At 42.1% G+C, this 23,321-nt stretch overlaps 1 protein-coding gene across 6 annotated transcripts in view; it reads left to right on the forward strand.

The window, feature by feature from the left end:
* The window catches only part of GREB1 (growth regulating estrogen receptor binding 1), a 92,512-nt gene that overhangs the window by 21,244 nt on the left and 47,947 nt on the right, over window positions 1-23,321 (forward strand). For 2 of the 6 annotated variants that reach the window (XM_035109833.3, XM_088665737.1), the window contains exons 1-4: window positions 8,196-8,331; window positions 14,682-14,877; window positions 19,039-19,167; window positions 22,919-23,095. In XM_035109833.3, the coding sequence (XP_034965724.3) occupies window positions 14,721-14,877; window positions 19,039-19,167; window positions 22,919-23,095 (463 nt within the window). In that variant the 5' untranslated portion in view covers window positions 8,196-8,331; window positions 14,682-14,720. Of the gene's footprint in view, window positions 1-8,195; window positions 8,332-9,792; window positions 9,924-14,681; window positions 14,878-19,038; window positions 19,168-22,918; window positions 23,096-23,321 lie in introns of those variants that run through there. The other 4 variants (XM_088665735.1, XM_088665733.1, XM_088665732.1 and 1 more) reach the window with 4 other exon arrangements.

Here is a 23,321-nt window from a genome sequence, read left to right on the forward strand (position 1 = left end):
AGGCCCAGACTGGATCACTCACTAATGGGGGTTTCCCTTGAAATGCAAGCAGCAACTTCACGGATCTTGGAAGGGGAATATAGCAAGGAGAGGACAAATTCCCCAGCTAGTCCTCTAAATGCTCAGGCTTCCCTGAGGGTAAACCACACACACACATTAATTACAGCCATGCAATTAACGTCATGTTTCCTTTGGCCCCGAGGCTAATTTGGTAGTCATTGTAAACAGGGAAGGGCATAGCTCCGTAGTAGAGAAAATTGGCATGGGTTTTTGGTTTTTTTTGCACAGGTTTTGGGTATGGAAAAAAGGAATGTGTCAGATAATTGGAATGTATGTCCACTGAAAAGATGTTAGACTATTGATTTCTGGGTAGTGTGAGCTGCTGGTGGTGTGCACTTACATCCCACCTTTTTGCAAATTTACAGACTTCTTCAGGTGTATATCGGGGTCTGTTGTCAGATATTAATTCATCACAAATGCCATGCCTTGACAGTACTATCTTTGGGTGGGTTATTATAGTTCCGGATGAGGTGTTTTTCAATTCTGTTACTTCAAATCGACTTTTAAGATTTCCTTCCAGTTCAAATAAATCTGTAACCAGGCTCTGCTGCCAGGCTCTGCTGGGCACTTCCCTAGTTATCATGTTTTTGTGTGTGTGTTTTTGGTGTTTTGCACAAGTGTTACAGGTTCCGACCATCTCCTCTCTTTGTACATTAGGTCAGCAGAAGGTGTCCCTTGACCTTCATTTGCACGATGCCACCTCAAGGTCTTCTTCCCATTCCAATATCTCTGGACACATTGCCTTTGAGGTCACAATCCTTTCCCCTTTCAGAAACAGACCATTTTCTACTGTTAGCTGTATCTTATCATTCCAGAAATACAGTAGACCAGCCCACACTTTCTTTAAGGCAGACAATATCCTGCCTCTCTGTTTTGTGCCTGGTTTTTTTTTCCCAGTTTGTTTGTGATTGCAGTGAGGTCTTTCAATAGCATCTACACCTGCCCTATTAAGTCTTTTTTTCTCTTTGGCATTTCTTTGGGTGGCATTTCTCTTAAAGGGGCCACATGCCAGATATTTAATTGATAATACATACAAGTAGTATATTTCTGGAACATTTGTGCTCCTCTGACATGGTAACCCTCAGGACTGCAAACTCATACATTTAAAGCATCCTGCTCCCAAGAATCCTGGGAACTGTGCTTCATAGCTGCCAAGTTATCCCTTTTTTACAGGGATTTTCCCTTATGCTGAATAGGCTTCCTCGCGAGAAAAGTGAAAACTTGGCAGCTATGCTGTGCTTTACCCCCCCCCCCCATGGAGCTACAATTTCCCATACTCTTAGAAAACTACAGTTCCTAGGATACTATGGGAGCAGGGAATATGCTTTAAATGTAAGGCGTTTATGCTAAGGTTACCCGGGGACAGTCCCCGGATTTACAAATCAGTCCCCATAGAAAATCCATTGAAGTCGAAAAGTGTCCCCGGATTCATTGGGGAAAAAAAATCTGGTAACCTTAGTTTATGCAGCATTTCAAGAGTTGAACCTGACCAAAATTCAGCAGGGCACTGCATCATATGTTTCCTTCTTTGTTGCCTGAAAATTGTCCCAAGGGAAATTGGAGTTCTTGTACAAGTGTTCCAAAGTTGTTTTTGTCGCTATTTTGCCTTGCATCCCACCCAGCCCCATAAAACAGTGCACTTGGCACATTCGAACAATAAACAAACATTCAATTGCACGGAAGACCTTTGGTTTGAAACAACAGACTGGAGACAAATAAAGTGGCTTGTTATATTTGATACTTGATAACATGCTGATAAGATGCTGTAGCTTAACATTATGTGCCTGATCAAAATTTATTCTGACCTGACCCTAGACATATTCATTTGGAACTAATTTCTGTTGGCTTCCCATAAATGTGCTAGCATGCAGCCTTAATATATTAATATAGCAGATCACAGTGCCAGCAGCCATGGAAAGGCTTGTCAGTACAAGGTTCACAACTTCATGACTACATAGTTATGATTCAGTGTTTGCTTAAATTGCAAATAAAAGTTGTTTTGAATATACGGTGCTCCTTTTCCCACTGGAACCTTTGGGCTTAGGGTTGTGATTTAGCACAGAATTCTGTGTTGTATATATGAACCAATCAGCCAAATTTTGTTGAATTATCCAAGCTATATAATTTATTCATCATCTCTTATTTGAATGTGGGGAGGGGCAAGCATACATTCAAGGGACATTGAAGCTGCCTATCTATTGTTAGGCACATGGTCAGCAAACTCAGCAGGAAGACATGACACCTGATCACAATCTTCCCCCATTGTATTTCTATTGAAATTAGGGTGCTGTTTCGTCCACATATGTAGAAATCAGCAGGTGCATTTTTATGCAAATCTACATCACATTGGGTCTTCATGTTTTCTGGAGAAGCATAAGGAACCATCTTAACCAAAAGCTGCTTTGAGGATATTTTTCTTTCTTTCTTTCTTCCTCCCCCACCCTAGCTTTGATACCTTTTTATCTTGTGATATCAGAGGCAGGACCTGGGACATTCTATGAAGCAGGTCCTCCAGTACTGATGCCGATTATTCTTCTGCTACCTATGGGGCAGGGAAAGGTAGAAGCTTCAAAACCTGGACTGATCCCAAAACAGCATTAAGGCAGTTTGCCACCCCAGGAGAAAACCAAAAGCTAGAAAAATCCTGGCCGTCCTGAAGTTGCCACAACCCACCTGTCAGCTCCATGTTCACCAACAGAAGTGATGCTGGACTCAGGTTTTAGGCAGCTCCCAGCAGTTGCTAGCACATGCTCCTGTGTTCTCCCAAGGAGGAGAGGGTTTGGAACTGGGTAGAAAGGGTGAAATGAATCTGGAATCTTTCTCAGGAGGGCTAATCCAGGCTGTAACCATATAATGGGCTGTGCAGTTCGAAAGCACCTCAAAGTGCAAGTAGATAAATAGGTACCGCTACAGCGGGAAGGTAAACGGCATCTCCGTGTGCTGCTCTGGTCGCCAGAAGCGGCTTAGTCATGCTGGCCACATGACCTGGAAGCTGTATGCCGTCTTCCTCGGCCAATAGATGAGCGCCACAACCCCAGAGTCGGTCATGACTGGACCTAATAATCAGGGGCCCCTTTACCTAATTAATCGGGCAATTTTTCATTGCTCAGAAAGGCTTTGTTCAATACATGGTACAGGTGACTTGGTGAAAGGTGGTCATCCTAATGCTAGTGATGATTTGAAATCACTTGCGTATTAGATAGCGTTATTGATGCTTTTTTGAAAATTTCCAGTCCCAAATCATTTTTTTTTCTTTTTTCTTTTTTAAAAATATTTTTATTAATGTACAAACAAACAAACAGAAGATTGAAAAAAAATACATAAATCATATAGAAAAACTATAAAATATAAATCATAATTGCAAATCATATATAAATCCTCTTTAAATCATAAAATAATCTTGTTGGAAATCATATAACAAATGTCAAAAATTTTAACAGTCCCAAATCAGTTGATGTGGTTTGTACCATGAATGCATGGGGCAACCCAGACAGATGGGCGGGGTATTATTATTATTATTATTATTATTATTATTATTATTATTATTATCATTATCCTGACCACTAGCCTCACTCCCGACTTCCTGTGGTCATTAGTATTTCTGAGCAGAGCATGCAAATTGTATGGGTATACAATCTATACCCTAGTTCACCAGATGCCAATCATATATCTCAATATGAAAACAAGCTCTACTTTCTTGGCAAAGGCTGCATCATTTGTAAAATAATCTGTCTGTTTAATAATGCATTCTATTGAAAAGGAGTGGGAGGATTTGGTTAGGCATGATTCATCACCGTCTGTTACAATAATTATAAGGTTTTTTTCCCCTTGCTTCCCCGGTCAAAACGACCTTATTTTTATAGGGTTTTTTCCAGGGCTTGTATGCTTTGCTTTAGGGTTTTGAAAATAAGTTTAGCAACAGAGACACACCTAATTCATAGGTTTCCAAGAGGCACTAATAGCTTGTCTTGTTTTCTTCCACATTTCTGTTTGCCATGGTGCCAGAACAGAAACTTTTGTACAACTAAGTTTGATAGGTGACGCAATTGCAAGTCCGACTCACATTTTGATTGCTCATTGAAATTTCCCATCATTTATGAGTGGGGTGCAAAGTGGGGGCTGTAATAATTTTTAGCATTCATGTCACTCTTAGAGCAGGAGGCAGCAACCTGTGGCCCTGCAGATGTTTTTGGATTCCAACTCCCACCAACTCCAGTGAAATCCTGTACATGTCTACTAAGAAACAAACACCTGGGACTTACTCCCAGGTAAATGTGTACAGTATTGCAACCTTAAGTAACCCATTATTTCTCATTCCCCTCCCCCTCCCCAGTCCTCTATCTTCAATAGTGGGATGATATAGGTCTATCTCAATGGTTCCCATTTTCAACATTCTCAAAAATATGTGTTCCATGGTTTGGGTATTGAAAAACAGGGGGTAGTTTAGCAGTAGCTAATTGGGAACTACTAGCTTACTTTACAGGGTTGTTGTAAAATTTGCCTAGTTAATGTATGCATTCTTATGTATGCATTGGACAGGCTTATGACTGGCAATGAATGGATACCAATTGCATATACAATATTAGGCAAACCTGACAGTTCCAAAGTCGTAATTTGTGTACTGTATTTTGTGTGTTTTTATCTTTTGATTTTGTGTTGTGAACTGTCCATCTACGGATGGAGGGTGGTATACAAATTTAAATAGCAGCAGCAGCAACAACAGCAACAGCATGATCTTTAATTTTCTACAAGTATCCCAGTAAAAATGTCTAATTAACACAACATTTCAATCCTATTAAGGCTGCCTGCAACCCTAACCCTACTTATTGAGCACTCTGAGACTTATTGACAGAGACTTACCGGTACTTCTCTGAGCAGGCACAGTTAGGACTGTGCTGTAAATATGCTTTAATTTCTCCCCTAAGATATTGCCCATACTTGTGGTGTATTGGGAAAGATATACTTTGGTTTTTGTTTTTTTAAAAGCTTTGTTTACTAAACACAGGTAAAATAAATGTGCTGAATTAAACCACTTTCTAGGGCATCTCAAAATGTTCTGATGCAACTTTATTTTTTTCCTGTGCAAAGTGCTGCAATTTTCATAGGAATATTTTCTGCAAAACTTCATCACTAGAAACAGCATGAAGGAACTTGCATATATATATTTAGACAATAGACTTCCACAAGCCAAATTCCAATGTATGTCAGAGTAGTAAAATATCCCTAAGCAAATTCATGCATGTGATGTCAGAAGGACTTTTAAAACTGTCTCTTTGGATTAGTTGTGTTTGAAAAACTCCATCAGACTTGTTTTTACCTCAATACTTTCCAATGGTTGTGACAAAAAAAGCACTTCAGTAGCAAAAATATTGGGATATTTTGTGTCTAAGCAGTTTCGCTTATATCAGTGATGGGCAACCTTTTGAGCTTGGTGTGTCAAAATTCGCCAGAGAAACCTAGCATAACTCGGGTGGTGTGTCACTTCAAGAAAAAAAACATAATTTCACGATATTTATAGTTTAAATAACAAAAATGTATAATTGTAATATATAACTGTATTTAATAAACCAAAAACTAATTATTTAACCAAACCAAACCAAACCAAAAACCCCTTATTTATCACAAAGTGCCCAGAGTTGTTGAGCTTTTTGGGGGGAGCTGCTGACCAAAGTTTTGGGGTTTTTTTGGGGGGTGCAAAAGTTGCTTTGCTTTTGGGGGGATGCCCCAAAGCTGCTACATTTTTTGGGGGGTGCCCCAAAGCTGCTGTGCTTTTTTTGGGGGGGGGGGTAAGAGAACAGAAATAAATGACGAATAATACCTTTGCTGGAACTAACACACAGCACCGGCATAGTCTGCCAAAGTGCAAAAAAACCAGCACAGAACGGGTTAAAAAATGAATGCTGTTACACCCAATCATAGTCTGCCAAAGCGCCAGAAAAACAGCACAGAAAGGGTTAAAAACCAATCTCTGGCTACCAGCAGCAGCAACAACAACAAAAAGGATCCGGGTTTTAACAGCGGAGAGAAGCTGTAGGAGGAGCGGGAGAACAAATGGGGGGACGACAACAACAACAGCGTGAATGGGCCAGTGGGGCGCATGCCAGCAGTGAGGGCTCTGTGTGTTACGTCTGACACGCGTGTCATAGGTTCACCATCACTGGCTTATATGATAGAAAGAAAATGATAAATAAAAAGTGGCTGAAATTGGAGGACATTGTTTATTATTGCACAGGTGGCGATGTCCCAGAAGGACTATGTTAATAGGTCAACTTGTGTGTAAATTCTGCAATGAAAGGTGCACCTGGAGTTGAATTTTGTCCCAAACTACCAGCCACGTCCGTTACAGGGGGGTACACTATTTTTAAAAAACAATTCATTACTACTACTACTAATACCATTATGAAAACTGCCTATAATTACCAATCAAAATTCCAAATCAGTAACTAAGATTATTTTACTTATTTAAGCAACACATTGATATACAGCCTTCACAACTGCTTATCCCAGGTGGCTTACGAATGCAACAAAGAATGCAAATAATAATTAAAACAATAAAATTGGTAGCAAAAATAAAATCCATCGGAATAGCAGAGCGACAAAGTCCCTTCGTAGTGTTTAAAATATACTTTTCCTTACAGTGCTTAATATCCATTAAAATCCCTGTAATTACGAACAGAAGGTGTAGGAACATTCTCGTGTGTGGGTTGGCCACTTCACTCAGACCTTGAGTTCAGGAAGAGAGCAGTTACAGAAAGCATTTGTGGCATGAAAAGTTATGACATTTCTGCAGGAAGTAACAGTTTCCATGGTAACCTCTAGGTTAGATTACTGCAAAAATGTTATGTGTGGGGCTGCCTCTGAAGACAATTTGAAAATGTCAGCTGGTGCAGAATTCAGCAGCCAGGTTGTTCAACGGGACAAGATGTTTTGAGCATATAACACCCAAACCTGGCTGCTAATTAGTTCCCAGGCCCAATTCAAAGTTCTGGTTTTGATCTATAAAGCCATAAATGGTTCAGGATCGCAATCCCTCAAGGAGCACCTCTCCCTATGTGAACCAGCCTGGATCCTGCTATCATAATCTGAGGCCCTTCTTTGTGTTTCCCCCTCCACAAGAGGCCGTGAGGGTGGCAACACGAGAATGAGCCTTTTCTGTGGTGGCTCCCTGTGTGTGGAACGCTCTCCCCAGGGAGGCTCGCCTGGCGCCTTCATTGCATACCTTTGGGCGCCAGGTAAAAACACCCCTCTTCTCCCAGGCCTTTGGCAAATCAAACTATGGCCTTTTAAACTGTGGTGTGTGTGTGTGTGTGTGTGTGTGTGTGACTGTTTTACTATTTTGTTTGTTTTGCACGCTGTGCATTTTTGTGCTTTTTATACTGGAAACCGCCCTATGATTCTTGGATGAAGGGTGGTATATAAATTTAATAAAGCAAATTAGTTGTTTCTTTTATGTGAGTGTCAGGTCTGGTTCTTCCATGAGAACATCCCCAGGCAAGGCTGAGAAACCACAGAGGTCTGATTTGGTGTAAAAAGCTTCCTAGGTTCTCTCACACCAGATACTCACCTTGGGTTCACATATCAGATCCACATGTCAGCTGGCTCGAGAGCCCTTTCCTTCCGTGTTATAAAAAGACTGCACTTTAAACAAACACTCGCACCAATGAAGTTTTAGGTTTTTTAAACCGTACAGTGCAAAGTCCAGCTCCCTCTGCCTTCCAAAAGGGAATAGTGGCTGTGCTGGGGAGGGGGGGGGGAGAGCTGTTGACGTTAATAGTACCTCAGACTGACAGACTGGTAAGTGCTTGACTGGGAGCAACATGACCTAGCAAAACACTTCAGTGTTAATAAGACATTAGGGGGGGGGAATGATGCTTCCATTTATCATCTAACCCATCGGACCCACAAGATTCTGGAACAGCTTTCTGGGTTATGGTGTAGCCCTTATTTTGTTTCCGCCGTGGCCACAGAACATAACAGAGATAGCTTTGAATCCTTCCTCTGTTCTGCTGTCACAGAAGAATGTTCGTGTCATGATGACCTGACCAAGTGTTCAGTTGCACACACACACTGCACTGTTTCCAGAGGGTTACTCAGTCAGGCTGACAGGCTCTCTCTTCTGAATCAAAGGGAGGCAAACTCCAGCAGAGCTGGAGTTGGCAGCTATCAACCACCTTTGCAAGTGCTCTGGCAGTCCTCAGTTCACGATGATTCAAATCATGAGGCTGACTTAGGGACATAATGTTGGGAGCCTGAACACCTCAGCTGTGTAAGGTATAGTGTGTGTTTTTTTTTTGTTATGTTGGGAACATTTGTTTATTTCTTCCTCTTGTGTCACTGAGATTTATTTTTTTCCAGGTGAGATTTTTTTTTTGTAAAGAGCTACGTTATCTAGCCCTGGTGTGGGCTGACTCCCAATTTTCTGTGGCCTCTCTTTTTCCTTTACTTGGATCCCTGTGGTCCAACAGTGTGTTCTAAAATCACAAAATAAGAGAGTGCCTACTTGGTATTTCTCAGTGGATGAACGTAACTGTTTTATTTTAAGTGGTCCTGAATGGGCACTCCTGACTTGAGAATATAAGTGCTTGTCACTTATACCAAGGACTATGTAGTTCTACATTATTTTCAGGAATCCCAGCTACCAGCAAGCTTTAGGTAGTCTACTGAGGAAATGTCCTATAGTCTACCTACGGATACCTCTGCCCATCCTTAACTTAATTACATGGTTTTTATTTTGGTATGAGCTTTCGTGTGCATGCACACTTCTTCAGATATCTTCAGTATCTGAAGAAGTGTGCATGCACACGAAAGCTCATACCAAAATAAAAACTTAGTTGGTCTTTAAGGTGCTACTGAAGAATTTTTTTCTATTTTGCTTCGACTCAGACCAACACGGCTACCTACCTGTAACTTAATTACATGGAGTATTGAAGTTCATAATGCCATCATTTCCCCTCCCAGAATTACCATTATACTCACGCTTCTGCCTTGTTATAATAGCACAAGAAACATTGTTTCAAATATGCTTTCCTATAACATCTCTTTAACCGTTCCTCGCAGAAGTATTACTTGCTTTCTAGCTGTGCTTCATGTCATAGGAAAAAAACACAGGCTTTTCAAATGACAGAATGCTTGAGGGGAATTTTCAGTTCACGATACACATGTTCAGAAAGTAATGCCCTGATTGGATTTCATTTACTTTTTTTAAAGCTCCCTCCTTTTGCACCAACAATTTTCTGGAGTTAGATTTGTATGAAACCAGATGAAAGATGACATAGATGAATTTTTTTCTAAGCCCCAACTTTGTCCTTGTACAATTTTGGTCTCAGGTTTCCAAGAGCAATTGGCTCTATAAAAACAATGTTTTCCCCGTTTTGAAAACCTGGGTATTTTTTGCTACTTTAAAAACTTTTTTTTCCAGGGAAGATGTGACCATCCACTTCTTGGTCCTGATGCTTTGAGTCTGAGAAGATGGCCCTGGTTGTCCCTCCCAACTCTACAATTCTGTGATTCTATGATTCTATGTCTAAACTGCAGAAGCAAACAACTACTTTAGTTGCTGTTTCCCTTCCCTTCCAATGGGAGTCTTGTCCAGGGGGTTGGGGACCTCTTAGCCTAGAATTCTCAACACTCTGTCAGTGAAGCAGTTCCCAGGATTATTGGAGGTGTGTATAGGGGTGGAGTTTGAAATGGCTAAACCAGTTTCAAATAGGAATGCTTATAGTATCAATGTACCTTGTGGATGTGGAAGGCGCTTCTCAGAGGAACTAATACCTCAAGGTCACCTTTGCTTTGCTTAGCAGTCTCGGTAGGATTACTTGGATTTCAGTACACCGGCTGCCGCTAAAAGCATACGCAGTCATAAGGTAAGTGCTGGAAATTATGGGAGTAATGTGTTTAAATCAAGCTAGTATCAGCATGGTCCTCATCTTGAATTTGTATGCAAGTTATGAATAGAAAACTAAGAACAGAAGGAAGGCAGAAAGGTAGACAATTCAGTGCTCCCTAAGGAAGATGTATTTGTTTTTAATAGGCGTAGCTTATGCTCTGTTTCCCCCCACCCCATAAAGACCTGCTTGCCACAATGCTAATTTTCAGAGTCTCTCTCTCCTCCTGCCTCCATACCTTTATTAAAAGTCTAGTCTACACTGCTAGAGAAAAGATCTAAAGTTATTATTATGTGCCTTAAGAGCTTATAAACTAAAACACATGATTAATATTTCAGGTGTTTTTTTCCAAACTCATGCATTCCTAGTGGCTACTTTGTAGCTGTCTGAGAATACAACCCTGTACAGTACAGTATAGCTTTCTACTCCGAAGTAAGCCCTGCTGAGTTCAATGGGACTTAACACCCAGCTCACGTTCCCACTGCCTCTTGAGCCTGTGTTTTATCCCAGTGTGGATCACATCTCTGTGGGGCTTTGTCCTCTGAGGCAGGGCATCCTTATCCCCTTGTCCCTTTTTAAAGGCATCTAGACTGAGGGCGACTTTCCAGAAGCCACTGTTAAAGCCTAGATGAGATTTGAACACATGTTTTAAGCTTACATAAGCAAACACTCTGCCCTGAAGTTGCTATACCAACTGCCCAGTGAAGCAGCATAACAGTTCAGCAGGACCTGGGAACTTGGGATGCTGTTTCCAGAGGCGGAGGATGTGTGCCTTTCTGTGGGTTGGAAAAATAACCAGGCTCCTTGGATCGGTAACACTGGAGTTATAGATCCTCAGCATCACAATATCAAGGTGTTGCGGGATCCAAAGTACGTTTAGTTAGTAGTAAGTCCTACTGTATTGAATCCAGGCTTACTAGTCCATTTTAGCATTATATAGTCTTAAGGTCAGGAAGAGGCACTGTGACATTGAAAGTTAAATATAAAGAGCTAGTGGGCACCATTCGCCCAAAGCTAAGCACACTTAAATCCAGTTGGGTTCAATGCACGGTTAAAACCTGTGGGATGTGAAAATGTCACGCTGCCCACGGAGTGTGACCCATGTTTTCCAGTGCGATGGGGCATTTTTGCAAGTGATGTAATAAAACCCACACCTTGCAGTCAAGCTTGATAGTGTGCAACTAGAGGTTATAAATAGGGTGTGTGTGTGGGGGGGGGGGAGAGGAGATATTAACCTGAGCACACATTCTCCAGCTAATGCTCATTTTACATTCACCTCGCGGATGCGGGGAATGCCAAAACCAAGTTAGGAAAACAGCCTCGGATCCAAGCTCTGGGAAATTGCAGTCCCAAAGCTAGTAGACACAGGAGATTCTGAGGAAGCGAGTCCTCCTCTTCTCCTCAGGACTATAACTGCAGCGATTCCCTCCTTATTTTTATTTGCTAACACCGTCTCCTTCGCTTTCCCCTCCTGCCTAACAAACTCCAGTTATTTAAAGTTTGCCATTCTTTCAAACATAGCTTGATTGCGGTCTGTTAACTCAGAGGCACTACGTTCTTCCAAAATATGCAGAAGAAGCAAGGGGGGGGGGCGGGGGGCGAGTGGGGACAGAAACAAACTCCAGGAAGGCAGCCAAAAACTCTGCGATCTGGGCTAGGCATTAAAAGACACTGCCTGGAGAACTGCAAACTAGAGACACTTAACGGAGTTATTTTATTTCCAAAGCAACACCTGCAGCATTTATGAGATCCTGCTAAGAAGCACGAGAAATCTGCATTAGAATACAGTGTTTCCTGTAGGAGAGGAAGAAAAAGACACTTACAGGATGCAGCTCGGTTGCCTAATGTATTTATTGCCATATCATATATTAGGCGTTAGCCTGCAGTGTTGTTTCTGTTCCAGACTTGCAGCCAATTGATTGGGGAGCTGTCCTCCGCGACTCAAGGGACAAAATAAAGAGTAAACACAATGGCTGGGTGTCTGGGAACTGACAGTCCTCACATCAAGGCAAAAGATGGCTCACTCTGGATTAGTAACGCTTCCACTTTGAAACTTCACAATGTCTGATGCTGGGTGCTTTTGAATCGCTGCTGCTATTTTGGTGTGTGTTTGTGTGCATAAGAGGAGGTATTTGCTGTTATTTAGGCTTCCTGCTTTAATTTGACAAAACGTACCGTCCTTTGTATTTCAAGGGACATTGTATATTTTCCCTTATCAGAAACGCAAGGAGACGTGTCCCCTAATTCAAGGACATTACATATGACCAGAATGTTCCTTCACTCTGAGATTCTAATCTGTGAACTCTGGTTTTTAGCATTATGTATGTTACAACTGCGCTACTAAGGCCACATATATGCTATACACTGAAAGGACATGACTTCTACCAAAGAATCCCGGGAACTGTAGTTAATCCACCACAGACCTACAGTTCACAGTGCCCTTAATAAACTACAGTTCCCAGGGTTATTCGGGGGAAGTCATTGCTTGAGGAGGCGGCCCAAAACGGCTATCCAATTTGCCTTTAAAAATGTGGATGAGGGTGTGACCAAACTTGGTGATGAACGAACTTGAATTTGGCTTCCATGCCTGCTAGGAACAGCACAGAGACTTCCGTTCGAAATCTGATTTGAACTTCAGTTCAAAACCCCTTTCTTCACCTTGCAAAATCTCGTTCTTCACTTACTCTGCCAGTTACATGCTGCAAAATAATATTGTGTGATCTCTGGTGTATTATGCTAAACTGCTTTTTTGAAGGGTAGATTTATTCTTTGAGTTGCTTATGAGCTCCAGCGCGGTTTTCATTTCCTATCCCCTTCACTAAGTCGTAGAATTGGAAGGGAAACCCAAGGGTCATCTAGCCCAACCCTCTGCAATGCAGGAATCAATTTAAATTGCTCTTCAAGCTCTCTCTTACTTCCCTTTGTAGAATCCTTTAAAAAAAATGCAGCGAATAGCATCATGATAGGGTTCTGTCATCAGAAGTTGCAGAGCTGACCACCCTCCCTTCTCTACTTCCTGTTAACATGGATCCGCTTGAACAGAGCCTGCCAGTCCCATCCCGTCCCCCCCATCATTGTTTGGAATTTCACAGACATTTGAAACCTGTGCCACCCCCTTGTGCTTGAGAGCGACCGAAAGGCACCAGTCTGTGCAGCAGCAGATCTCGAAGAGTTCAATAGCACAAGAAAACGAGGCCCAGCACGTCAAGCTTCCTGTTGCTCATTATATTACTCACTTAGCACATTCAGGGTCACCAGCTTGTAGCTGTCACCCAATGCTGGTGATGAGATTTGCAAGGGCTTTCAAGACCTTAGCTCCCACAGTATAAATGCAAGCAACCATCTCATATGGTTAGAAATAGGGATTTTTTTTATTTGCTCCGCTGTGCCAATGCCCTGCTCATTTTTTTCTGAACAGTAAAATAATATGTCAGATAATCAGATGCTTGGGTGCACTGTATTTTAGTTTTATTGTTAGGAACCCCCTAAGCCTGAAGAAGGTGCAACAGGAAATTAAAGCCAGCAGGCATTAATCTGTCTCAGGGTGCTCTGCGTAAACATATGTGCATGCCAGCCAATTGCTCATCGCTCAATCATTCATCATCTGTGAACTTTGTGTATGAATGGGTGGGCCAGCTTCATTGGCAAGCCTTATGTTTTGAGCTGATGTGAGGCAGCATGACAAGTCTTGCTTGTGGGGTTCAATATTGGAATGGCTCCTTCAGACATGTGAGTCATCCCTAACAACAACAACAACAACAACAATTTATTATTTATACCCCGCCCATCTGGCTGGGTTTCCCCAGCCATTCTGGGCGGCTTCCAACAGAATATTAAAATACAATAATCTATTAAACATTAAAAGCTTCCCTAACCAGGGCTGCCTTCAGATGTCTCTTGATATATGGCTGTCATCAGACAATGCCTTGAGAGAGGTGGGATATATATTCCACTAAGAAACTGGACACAATTAAATGATGCCTCTGCCCATGAGAATTCCGCTGAAGTCTGACTTTAAGCCGGTGTTTCCCAAACCTGGATCTCCAGCTGTTTCCAAACTACTGGTCCTGCTAGCAAGGGATGACGTGGTCCAAAAGCAGCTGGAGACCCAAGTTTGGGAAACACTGCTTTAAGCAACAGGAGGTTAAATCTGGCGTTTTGATTCACCCAGAAGTCAATCCCCACTGAATTCAGCGGAACTGATTCCGACATCAGCCTGCATTTTTTCCCCTGAGATACTTCTACAAGTACTCTCACCCTCTGAGGTAAGGCAGGAGGTGATCAGAGAGAGGGCATTATTTGTGGTAGCCTCCTATCTTTGGCATTGCTTTGCTAGGGAAGTTTACCTGGTCCAGTGCATACACTGATATCTTTTTGACACCAGACAAAAGTCCTTTTAAAAATCTGTTTTAGTTTAAATGTTTTGATTGCTGTTGTTATGCCCTTTTGAGCCTGTAAGAGTAATTACATTTACATCATCCATTAGTAATTTTTTTAAAAAATGATGTTGTGCTTCTTATTTTTATGTAAGCTATAGGTTATGTAACTTCCTGTCATTTACCTGCAGGATCTGCTCAGTGAGTGCTGCCAACTGCCCATCATCTTTGCCCTCTCAAGAACAATGTCAAACTCATGCAGGACAGGTGCTCCTTTGGCATCCTGAGTGGTTTCCTTAGTTTGTGAGGACAAAACTTGACTTTCCTTTCTCCTCTCTCTTTCTTGTTTCATGTGGAATAGTAAATAAATAAAACAAGCCCTCCTCAAACTGTCAAGAAGATGGGAAATTCTTATGCTGGGCAGCTCAAGACAACACGCTTTGAAGAAGTGCTGCATAATTCTATTGAGGCGTCTCTCCGGTCCAATAATTTAGTTCCTAGGCCGGTTTTTTCACAGCTGTATTTAGAAGCCGAACAGCACCTTTCCTCTCTAGAAGGTAAGAAATGTTGATTTGACATTTTCATTCAAGTACAAAAGTACAAAAGATGTTTATTCGGCTTTACGCCCATCATAAAACACAACACAACCAAATAAATCAAATAAAACAGCGGACTCGTACAAGCCACAAATAATATAACACAATTCAAAGCTCACAAGGACAAATATTAACAATTCAAAAAGAAAAGTTTAAGATTATGATTAAAAATTTAGGCACTACGCTAAAATCAATATCTGATGTCATTCTGGAAAATTCTTATAACTATAAATAATCAGCTAACATTCCATTCCGTCTCTTGTACGAGAGGACGGCTGTTAGGAATTTAGCAACCTGTAGAGTAATATAAGGATCCACATCTTGAAGAACCCAGGCAAGCTGTAATCATTCAAGTAGAAATTGAGCCTGCTTTGTTTTTAATGATCGAGAGATCATCCTGAATACTTAGTCCACAACCAACACAAAGTTGGCAGAGCCACCGCTGGGTGCTGCCTGGTTGGTGTTGACCTGCAACAGAGCCTTGTTGGTGGTGGTTTCCCATTTATGGAATGTCCTCCTTGGTTAGGGGCATCTTTCTCCCTCATTAACATTAATTTAATTTTAAATAAAACATTCCTGTTCACCTAGGCATTTGATGGCTGGAAAATAACTGTTTCTGGCAACCTTGAAATTATATTTGATTGTTTTTAATTTTTTTAATTATTATTTGTTGCGGTGGTTGCTGTTTTATTGTTTGCTGTCCTTGGCTGCTTTGGGAGGAAAGGTGGAACAGAAAGTTGATTAAATAAATGTTCAAGCATGATATTCTGACCCCCCCAAGCAAAGTCACTGGAATCATTTCACCACCCACCAAGCCAACTTGTTTTACTGCTAAACGTCAGGAACCTCTGTGGATCTGACAGTGTGCAGGCATCATTATTCTTCTGGTGCAACTATTTCCTCCTGTTAATTGCTGGTCTCTCTTTATTGGCTTGAAGGGCATTTCCTTTGTATCTTCTTTTCATGAGCACACTTCCTTTCAAAGCAGTCTAATTACGGCGTGGAAAGAATCATTATCAATGCAATATGGCGGGGTCTTTAGGCAATTGCATTGAAAAATGATTGAAATATTATTCAAATAGTTTTCAATGATACAGCTACTCACCACCTATAGAAAAACCCTATTTAGGAACAAATCTGTTGCCATTGCACACATATTTCCCTCTCTCCTTCCATTCTTCCTTGCTGAACAAGGACATTTGCATGGAAAAAACATCACCATTGTTTAAGTGTCCATCTGCTCCTGCTGCTTGCTCCCCACGTGGAAAACCTTAGATTTCATGAACCTTAGATTTCAACAAAGTCTGATGCCACAAAAGTGGGTTATGACATCAACTGGGAGAAGGTGCTGCCAGAACATGGCCTTTGTTTTAAAACAAAAGAACTCTTTTCACACTTGTTAATGGATTTAACAAATCACCGGGTCCTAATCCTGGTGTTCTTTGTGTGTGTGTGTTTATATATATATATATATATATATATATATATATATATATATATATATATAATTAGCAAGAACTAAGTGCTTTTATCCAGATTATTATTATTATTATTACTATTTTATTATTTTAAAAAGCATGCACGCAGACAGGGCAGAAAAATATTTAATTATTTCATTTAAAATATGTATAAACTGCCCATTAGCTTTAATACTGCCTAATTGCTATCGTGTGACTGGAGAATGATAGCCTATCAAGGTGCAATATGGGAATAGCCTTGCTTCTGAGGAGTAGGCTATTTGTCATTTCTTTTACGAAAAATAAGAAGGGGGTAGACAGGCAGAGTCTAGGGGCAATCACAGAAGAGTTTCAGGAACGGAGTTTGGGCGTATCCAGCATTTTAAAAAAGCAGATAGCTGGGTGAGATAGCTCAGCTGGTTAGAGCATGGTGCTGATAACACCAAGGTTGCAGGTTCAGTCCTCATATGGAACAGCTGCATAGCCCAGGGGGTTGGACTAGATGATCCTCGGTGTCCCTTCCAACTCTACCGTTGGATTCTAGTGCTTTTGAGAGGTCCACAGGGTAGCCAGGTGCTTTTTGGTGTGCCTAACACAAAAAACGATATCTGGACAGATTTTATTCTCATTAGCTAACAACTTATTTCATCGGCAGAGAGGGGATGTGTTCTTGCTCTCTTGAAAACTGACACAATAAATTAAAAATTGTGTAGTTGACGGAGAGGCAGTATTAGTTTATATTCTCCCAACAATTTCCTCTGCCTCTTTTATTTATATGATTGCAGGCTGAAAGTACAATAATAAAACAGACTAGTGTCTGAAGATGTTTGTGCTTGCCATCATTGATTGCCACGAAGTCTGCTTCTGAGCCTTTTCAGGCAAAACCGTTGGGACAAAAGGGCACTCCCAGACTTCAGACCGCAGGCAACGTCTTTCTTTTGCATTACATTGCTCAGCAAAACAACTGATGTTCAGGGTGGTTGTGATCTTTGCTTAGCTGTTTTTGCTGAACAGCTGTGTTATTTTCATAGATTTTCCTGCCATTTTCCATTCGACATGTAGTCAAAATTTATGTGACTGCTTTGTACCAAGCTCTGTGGCTTATATCGAACCTGTGCTTTATTCATGCTTAATGTATGCCTTATGTTTAATGCAAACACTTAACACATCAATAGCAGTAACCTAACTGAATATATTAAGCAAGGTTTTATTTGTCTTCTGAATCTAGCCCAGTTTGCTCAGTGCCTCAAAACATGTAGAGCTTAATGCAGCTCTGGACAAAAAATAATCATGCTTTTATAATGTCTGCTCTTTAAAGGGTTGTGTATGTATTTTGAAGTTTTGAAGAGCTGATCTACAAATATTGGTTTAAGCAGGCACTATTAATACAACAAAGGCATCTCAAAATCATACGTTGCATACATCTCGAGTATTTGAGGGCCTTGATCCAGTGCTGTGCAATTGTCCTCATCCCTCACATCCCCCAATGCGAGTGTAAGCAGTGCAAGCATTCATTATAGTGAATGGGAACTTCACAATCGTTCAGTGTTGCAGCGCCTAGACTTTTGGAACTCCCTGCCTATTGATATCAAGCAGGCACCTTCATTCCACTCTTTTCAGTGCCTGCTAAAAACATTTTCATTTAGACAAGCCTAACTAGCATGCTTGGGAAGTTGAGATGTTTTTTAATCTGTTTTAGCATTTTAACTTTTGCATGTTTTAAAGGACCGTTGTAAATTTTTCTTGCGATTCCCGTTTTAGCTTTTCCTCCCTAAACCTCTAGAAGGTTTTCTTTCTTTAAAAACAACAACAACAACAACAACAACAACAATCACACGGTGTATAACTTTTATGAAATAAATAATAAAATAATACCCCCAGATAGTCCTTCTCTGTTAGTGCCATGGAATTATTGCACAAGCGACTTGTGTGGCGAATGGAGGACAGAGCTGGAAGCAGATATGGGAAACGCACCAAAGCTCTCCCATTCTTTTCGGCACCCCCTCATTCTGCTCACACATGTACCTATGGTCTTGCACTGGTGTGGGGATGAGGGAAGCAGCGTTCTGTTGAACTTTGTGTTTCTTAGTCATGCTCCACCAGATCAGGTAAATCGCACAGGACAAGATATAGTGGACCAGTTCACAAGAACCTCAGGTGGGCAGTGGGTGGATTCGCCCCCGCCCCCTTGGGATGCTTGTGAGTTCACACAAGCACGTTTGTCACTCCACAACTGCAGCTTGACTTGATTCCTTGCATCTGCGAGACAGTCACCAAGGTTCAGAAATCACAGGCCACTTTCATATCACCTGAACATGCTGTGTCTCTTGATGGAGGCAGTTCACATGCCATTTATTGTGAGTTGAGTGACTTATTATTCCGGAAAGTGCTATGGGTGCTTTTCTTCTCTTACACCAAACTCACACCTGTATCCTTTATTTCCCTGCTTTTCTGTAAAGTCAGAAGCTGCCCTAAGATTTGTTTCGAGCTACTGTTTAGCTCATTAACTCAGCGCAGTCCTCACTGCCGCCGTATTTGAAGCTTGGTACCTGCGGCTGAAATTCTGAAACAGCTATCACTGATAAAGGGGGAGAAGCGTTATTTCCTCTCATCTGAATGCACCATTTACCTGACCTCTGGTGACTGTGCTCACGATACCTTTTAGCAGGCAACAGAGTGGATAATGAGGAAGATGAGGAGGAAGAGGAGGAAGAGGAGGAAAGTTCAGAATCAAGCAGCCCCCCTATCACTTATCAGATGAAGCCGCCTCCTGAAGGTGGTTGCACTACTGACGGTAAGAAATTCATACAGCTGGGTGGCACTTTTAGAGGTGCACGCAGATGAAGCGGCTTCTTCACACAGATGACTGAGAGCACATGCGCCGAGTTGCACCCAGCATTGCGTGCGCACATGACGACTGTTGCATCAGGAGAGGCCGACCAGGTTGCGCCAGACTGCGCTGGCCAACCCAGGCCGACATCCCGCTTGGCCACACTGCATCGGGGTGACATTCCCTCAGGCCTTCTCTGCTCCCTCAAGATTGGGGGTGCTGAGCCCTCTCCCAATGGACATGGCGGAGGGCTGTAGAGGCCTCAGCCCCATAGAGTTGTTCCTTTCACACAGAATGAAACCCAAGATTTCAATCCAGCAAGCCTTAGGCATGGCTACATTCAGTCGTAGACTTCAATTAATCAGGACCGCATCATTTCTGTTGCTTTCATTGGGATCCATGCTTAATTCTGAGGCCTAGTTGAGGTATAGGCTGTGCTATTTGGGACTGCAAGTGGAATCCCCCATGATTCAATGTCTCACACTGTGTTTATTTCCCCACATAGCAAAGCCAGAGAGAGTGGTTCTAGTCTAATCTTCTCCCTGAGATACCATATTTGACTTCTGTTTGGTTGTTTCAACCATTTACACCCTGATTTTCACTTAACAGAGTAGCACTTAGAGTTTTATTTTTGAAGGAACACTCATTTATGTGAGCCCCCACCTGAAGTCTGAAATGGTACTGCTCAGAATTCCTCAGTGAAAAATAGGCTGTCACAATTAACTTTTTGCAGATTGAATTTTGCATGAAAAATTACCTTTAGGATAATAAGATTTTTTTTTTGGGGGGGGGAAATAATAATAATTGTGGATTGCTTTTAATCTGTTTTACAACATTTGGTATTATTACAACTTCTTTAACAAGTATTAATTCGAACAGAGATTTTTACAGTTTGAGAATGGAGACACTATTGTAGAATTGTTAGCAAAGCATGACTCAGAATGGCACATTCCAGAACATCTATGGATGATGTAAAGAGAAATTTAGGAAATTTTGAATGGTATGCTCAGATATTCATTTTTAATCAGCATTTGCATAACAGAGTTGTTTTCTGTAAAGTGAAAGAGTAGTCTATATTTCCAGTTAAATCAGTGTCCATCTTTTTGACTTGAAAATGACTTAGCTCCTTCTGGACGGGATGCCACATGTACATTGCAAAAAGTAGAAGCCCTGACCCGTGTTTAAAATTGCACATGTTAATTTATATGCACAGAGGCAAATTTAGAAATAATTACTTCAAACAATTTAAACAGAAATACAACCCACCTCACCACAGTGAAGAAGACTGAGCAGGTAACCTACGCACCTGATTGGTTTGCTGTCCAGGGGCTCCCTTTTGATGGGCAATTCCTGGTTCTCTCTTTTTATGGTTCTTCATTTTTAAACCGGCATTAGACCTGACAGCTCTTCAGTTAAGAAGACTGTAAAATAGGACACATTGCCACCTTAGACTGAGTCCTGAGACTGGCTAGCCTACTGAAGTCCCTTGTTTATGTTGTCACTGAGAGATCTAGTATCCATGTGTACTAATTTCTTTTCTTTTTTCTTTTCAAAAAAGGATGTGCTTCAGGGCATGTCTGTAGCAGCTCCTTTTTTGTGCAATCTGGCGCTGAAAAGAGCACATGCCGTTGGTTGGGCCTCTGCCTCGTTCCCATGTCTCGCTAATTATTGTCTCTCGGTTGTTGCTCCGTTTCCTGGTTTCTCTGTGTGAAATTTAGGACCTCGTTAACTGGGTACTAACTTTCCTGTGATGGCCCTTGCATATGTTTGGACAAATGCCACTCAGTGTGTCCCTCGTCCTTGCCATTGTCCTTGCCCATGTGCTTTCGCCACTTCAGCTTTTTACCCGCTTCGGAATGCTGAATTTGCTTATATTAACTGGATTACCCCTTCCTGCTTACTGTTTTGCGAAAGGTGATGTACAAATCTTCAGACAATATGATCCAGAATTTTCCTCGTAGCTACTGGGTGACCAGAGTCAATAATAATAATAATAATAATAATAATAATAATAATAATAATAATGCCCCACCCACCTGGTTGGGTTTCTATTCCCACATCACACACACTGCGTTATTGCAGTCATTTTCCTTTAAAAATGCATGTGCAAATATTCCCTTCTCATTTGTTCATTTATTCCGCTGTGTTACATTGAAAGGAAAGAATGAGATTGTTTCTGAACTTGTACAGCCTAGGCAGTTTTGCTGTCCGTACTTCTGCATCAGCGGCTTTTGACACCATCGACCATAACATCCTTCTGGACCGTCCAGAAGGGTTGAGAGCTGGGGGCACTGTCATACAGTGGTTCCGCTCCTTCCTCCTGGGCCGTGTTCAGAAAGTGGTGGTGGGGGATGAGTGTTCGGACCCCTGAGCACTCACTTGTGGGGTGCCTCAGGGTTCTGTCCTCTCCCCCATGCTTTATAACATCTACATGCAGCCGCTGGGAGAGATCATCAGAGGGTTTGGGCTGGGTGTTCATCAGTATGCGGATGATACCCAGCTCTACCTCTCTTTCAAATCAGAACCAGTGAGGTGAAGGTCCTGTGTGAGTGCCTGGAGGCGGTTGGAGGATGGATGGCGGTTAACAGATTGAGGTTGAATCCTGACAAGACAGAAGTACTGTTTGTGGGGGACAGGAGGCAGGCAGGTGTGGAGGACTCCCTGGTCCTGAATGGGGTAACTGTGCCCCTGAAGGACCAGGTGCGCAGCCTGGGAGTCATTTTGGACTCACAGCTGTTCATGGAGGCGCAGGTTAATTCTGTGTCCAGGGCAGCTGTCTATCAGCTCCCTCTGGTACGCAGGCTGAGACCCTACCTGCTGGCGGACTGCCTCACCAAAGTGGTGCATGCTCTGGTTATCTCCCGCTTGGATTACTGCAATGCGCTCTACGTGGGGCTACCTTTGAAGGTGACCTGGAAACTGCAACTAATCCAGAATGTGGCAGCTAGACTGGTGACTGGGAGAGGCTGCCGGGACCACATAACACCGGTCCTGAGAGATGTACACTGGCTCCCAGTACATTTCTGAGCACAATTCAAAGTGTTGGTGTTGACCTTTAAAGCCCTAAATGGCCTCGGTCCTGTATACCTGAAGGAGCGTCTCCACCCCCATCATTCAGCCCGGACATTGAGATCCAGCGCCGAGGGCCTTCTGGCGGTTCCCTCGCTACGAGAAGCCAAGTTACAGGGAACCAGGCAGAGGGCCTTCTTGGTAGCAGCACCCACCCTGTGGAATGCCCTCCCACCAGAGGTAAAAGAGAACAGCAATTACCAGACCTTTAGAAGGCATCTCAAGGCAGCCCTGTTTAGGGAAGCTTTTAATGTTTGATGGATTTCTGTATTTTAGTATTTTGTTGAAAGCCTCCCAGAGTGGCTGGAGGAACCCGGCCAGATGGGCAGGGTATAAGTAATATACGGTATTATTATTATTATTATTATTATTATTATTATTATTATTATTATTATCAATCCCTCACCCCTTTACATATTTGAATCAAAATAATGAGAGCTATGTAGATGCAACCATGCATATTCAGTGGGGATTTATTAATTTTATCCCGGACCCGCAGTTCTGAGAGGAATTTATTTCTTTAAAACACCTTGTATTTGTCTTATTTTATTTTATTTTATTTTCAAAAGAGTATAATTTATTCCACCAGTTCATAAATAACCTATATAATTTGATTTAAAAAGTAGTGTTGTTTTTCCTCCTCCAGGTTTCTGCCAGGCTGGTAAAGATTTGAGATTAGCCTCGGTTTCAAACGACCCAATTGAAGTGCCTTCAGGGTTTCTACTGGTTGGCGCCAAGTCACCAAGCCTGCCAGATCACCTTTTAGTGTGTGCCGTAGATAAGAGATTTCTGCCTGATGACCACGGGCGCAATGCCTTGCTAGGTAAGTGGCGGCTGTGATCCCAGCGTTGCTGTAAGTCAAGACTGGGAACCCTGTGGCCCTCTAAGATTTTGTGAGACTATGACTCCCGTCGTCCTTGACCACCCGCCATGCTGACTGGGACTGATGGGAGTTGGAGATCAACCATTTCTGGAGGGCCACGGTTTCCAGTTTCTGTTGTCAGGGGGAAGTGACAAGATTAGCCCCATCTCATTTTGATTCCTGGTAT

This window comes from Zootoca vivipara, chromosome 3 (assembly GCF_965207765.1).
Source record: "Zootoca vivipara chromosome 3, rZooViv2.hap1.1, whole genome shotgun sequence".
Taxonomy (NCBI): Eukaryota; Metazoa; Chordata; class Lepidosauria; order Squamata; family Lacertidae; genus Zootoca; species Zootoca vivipara.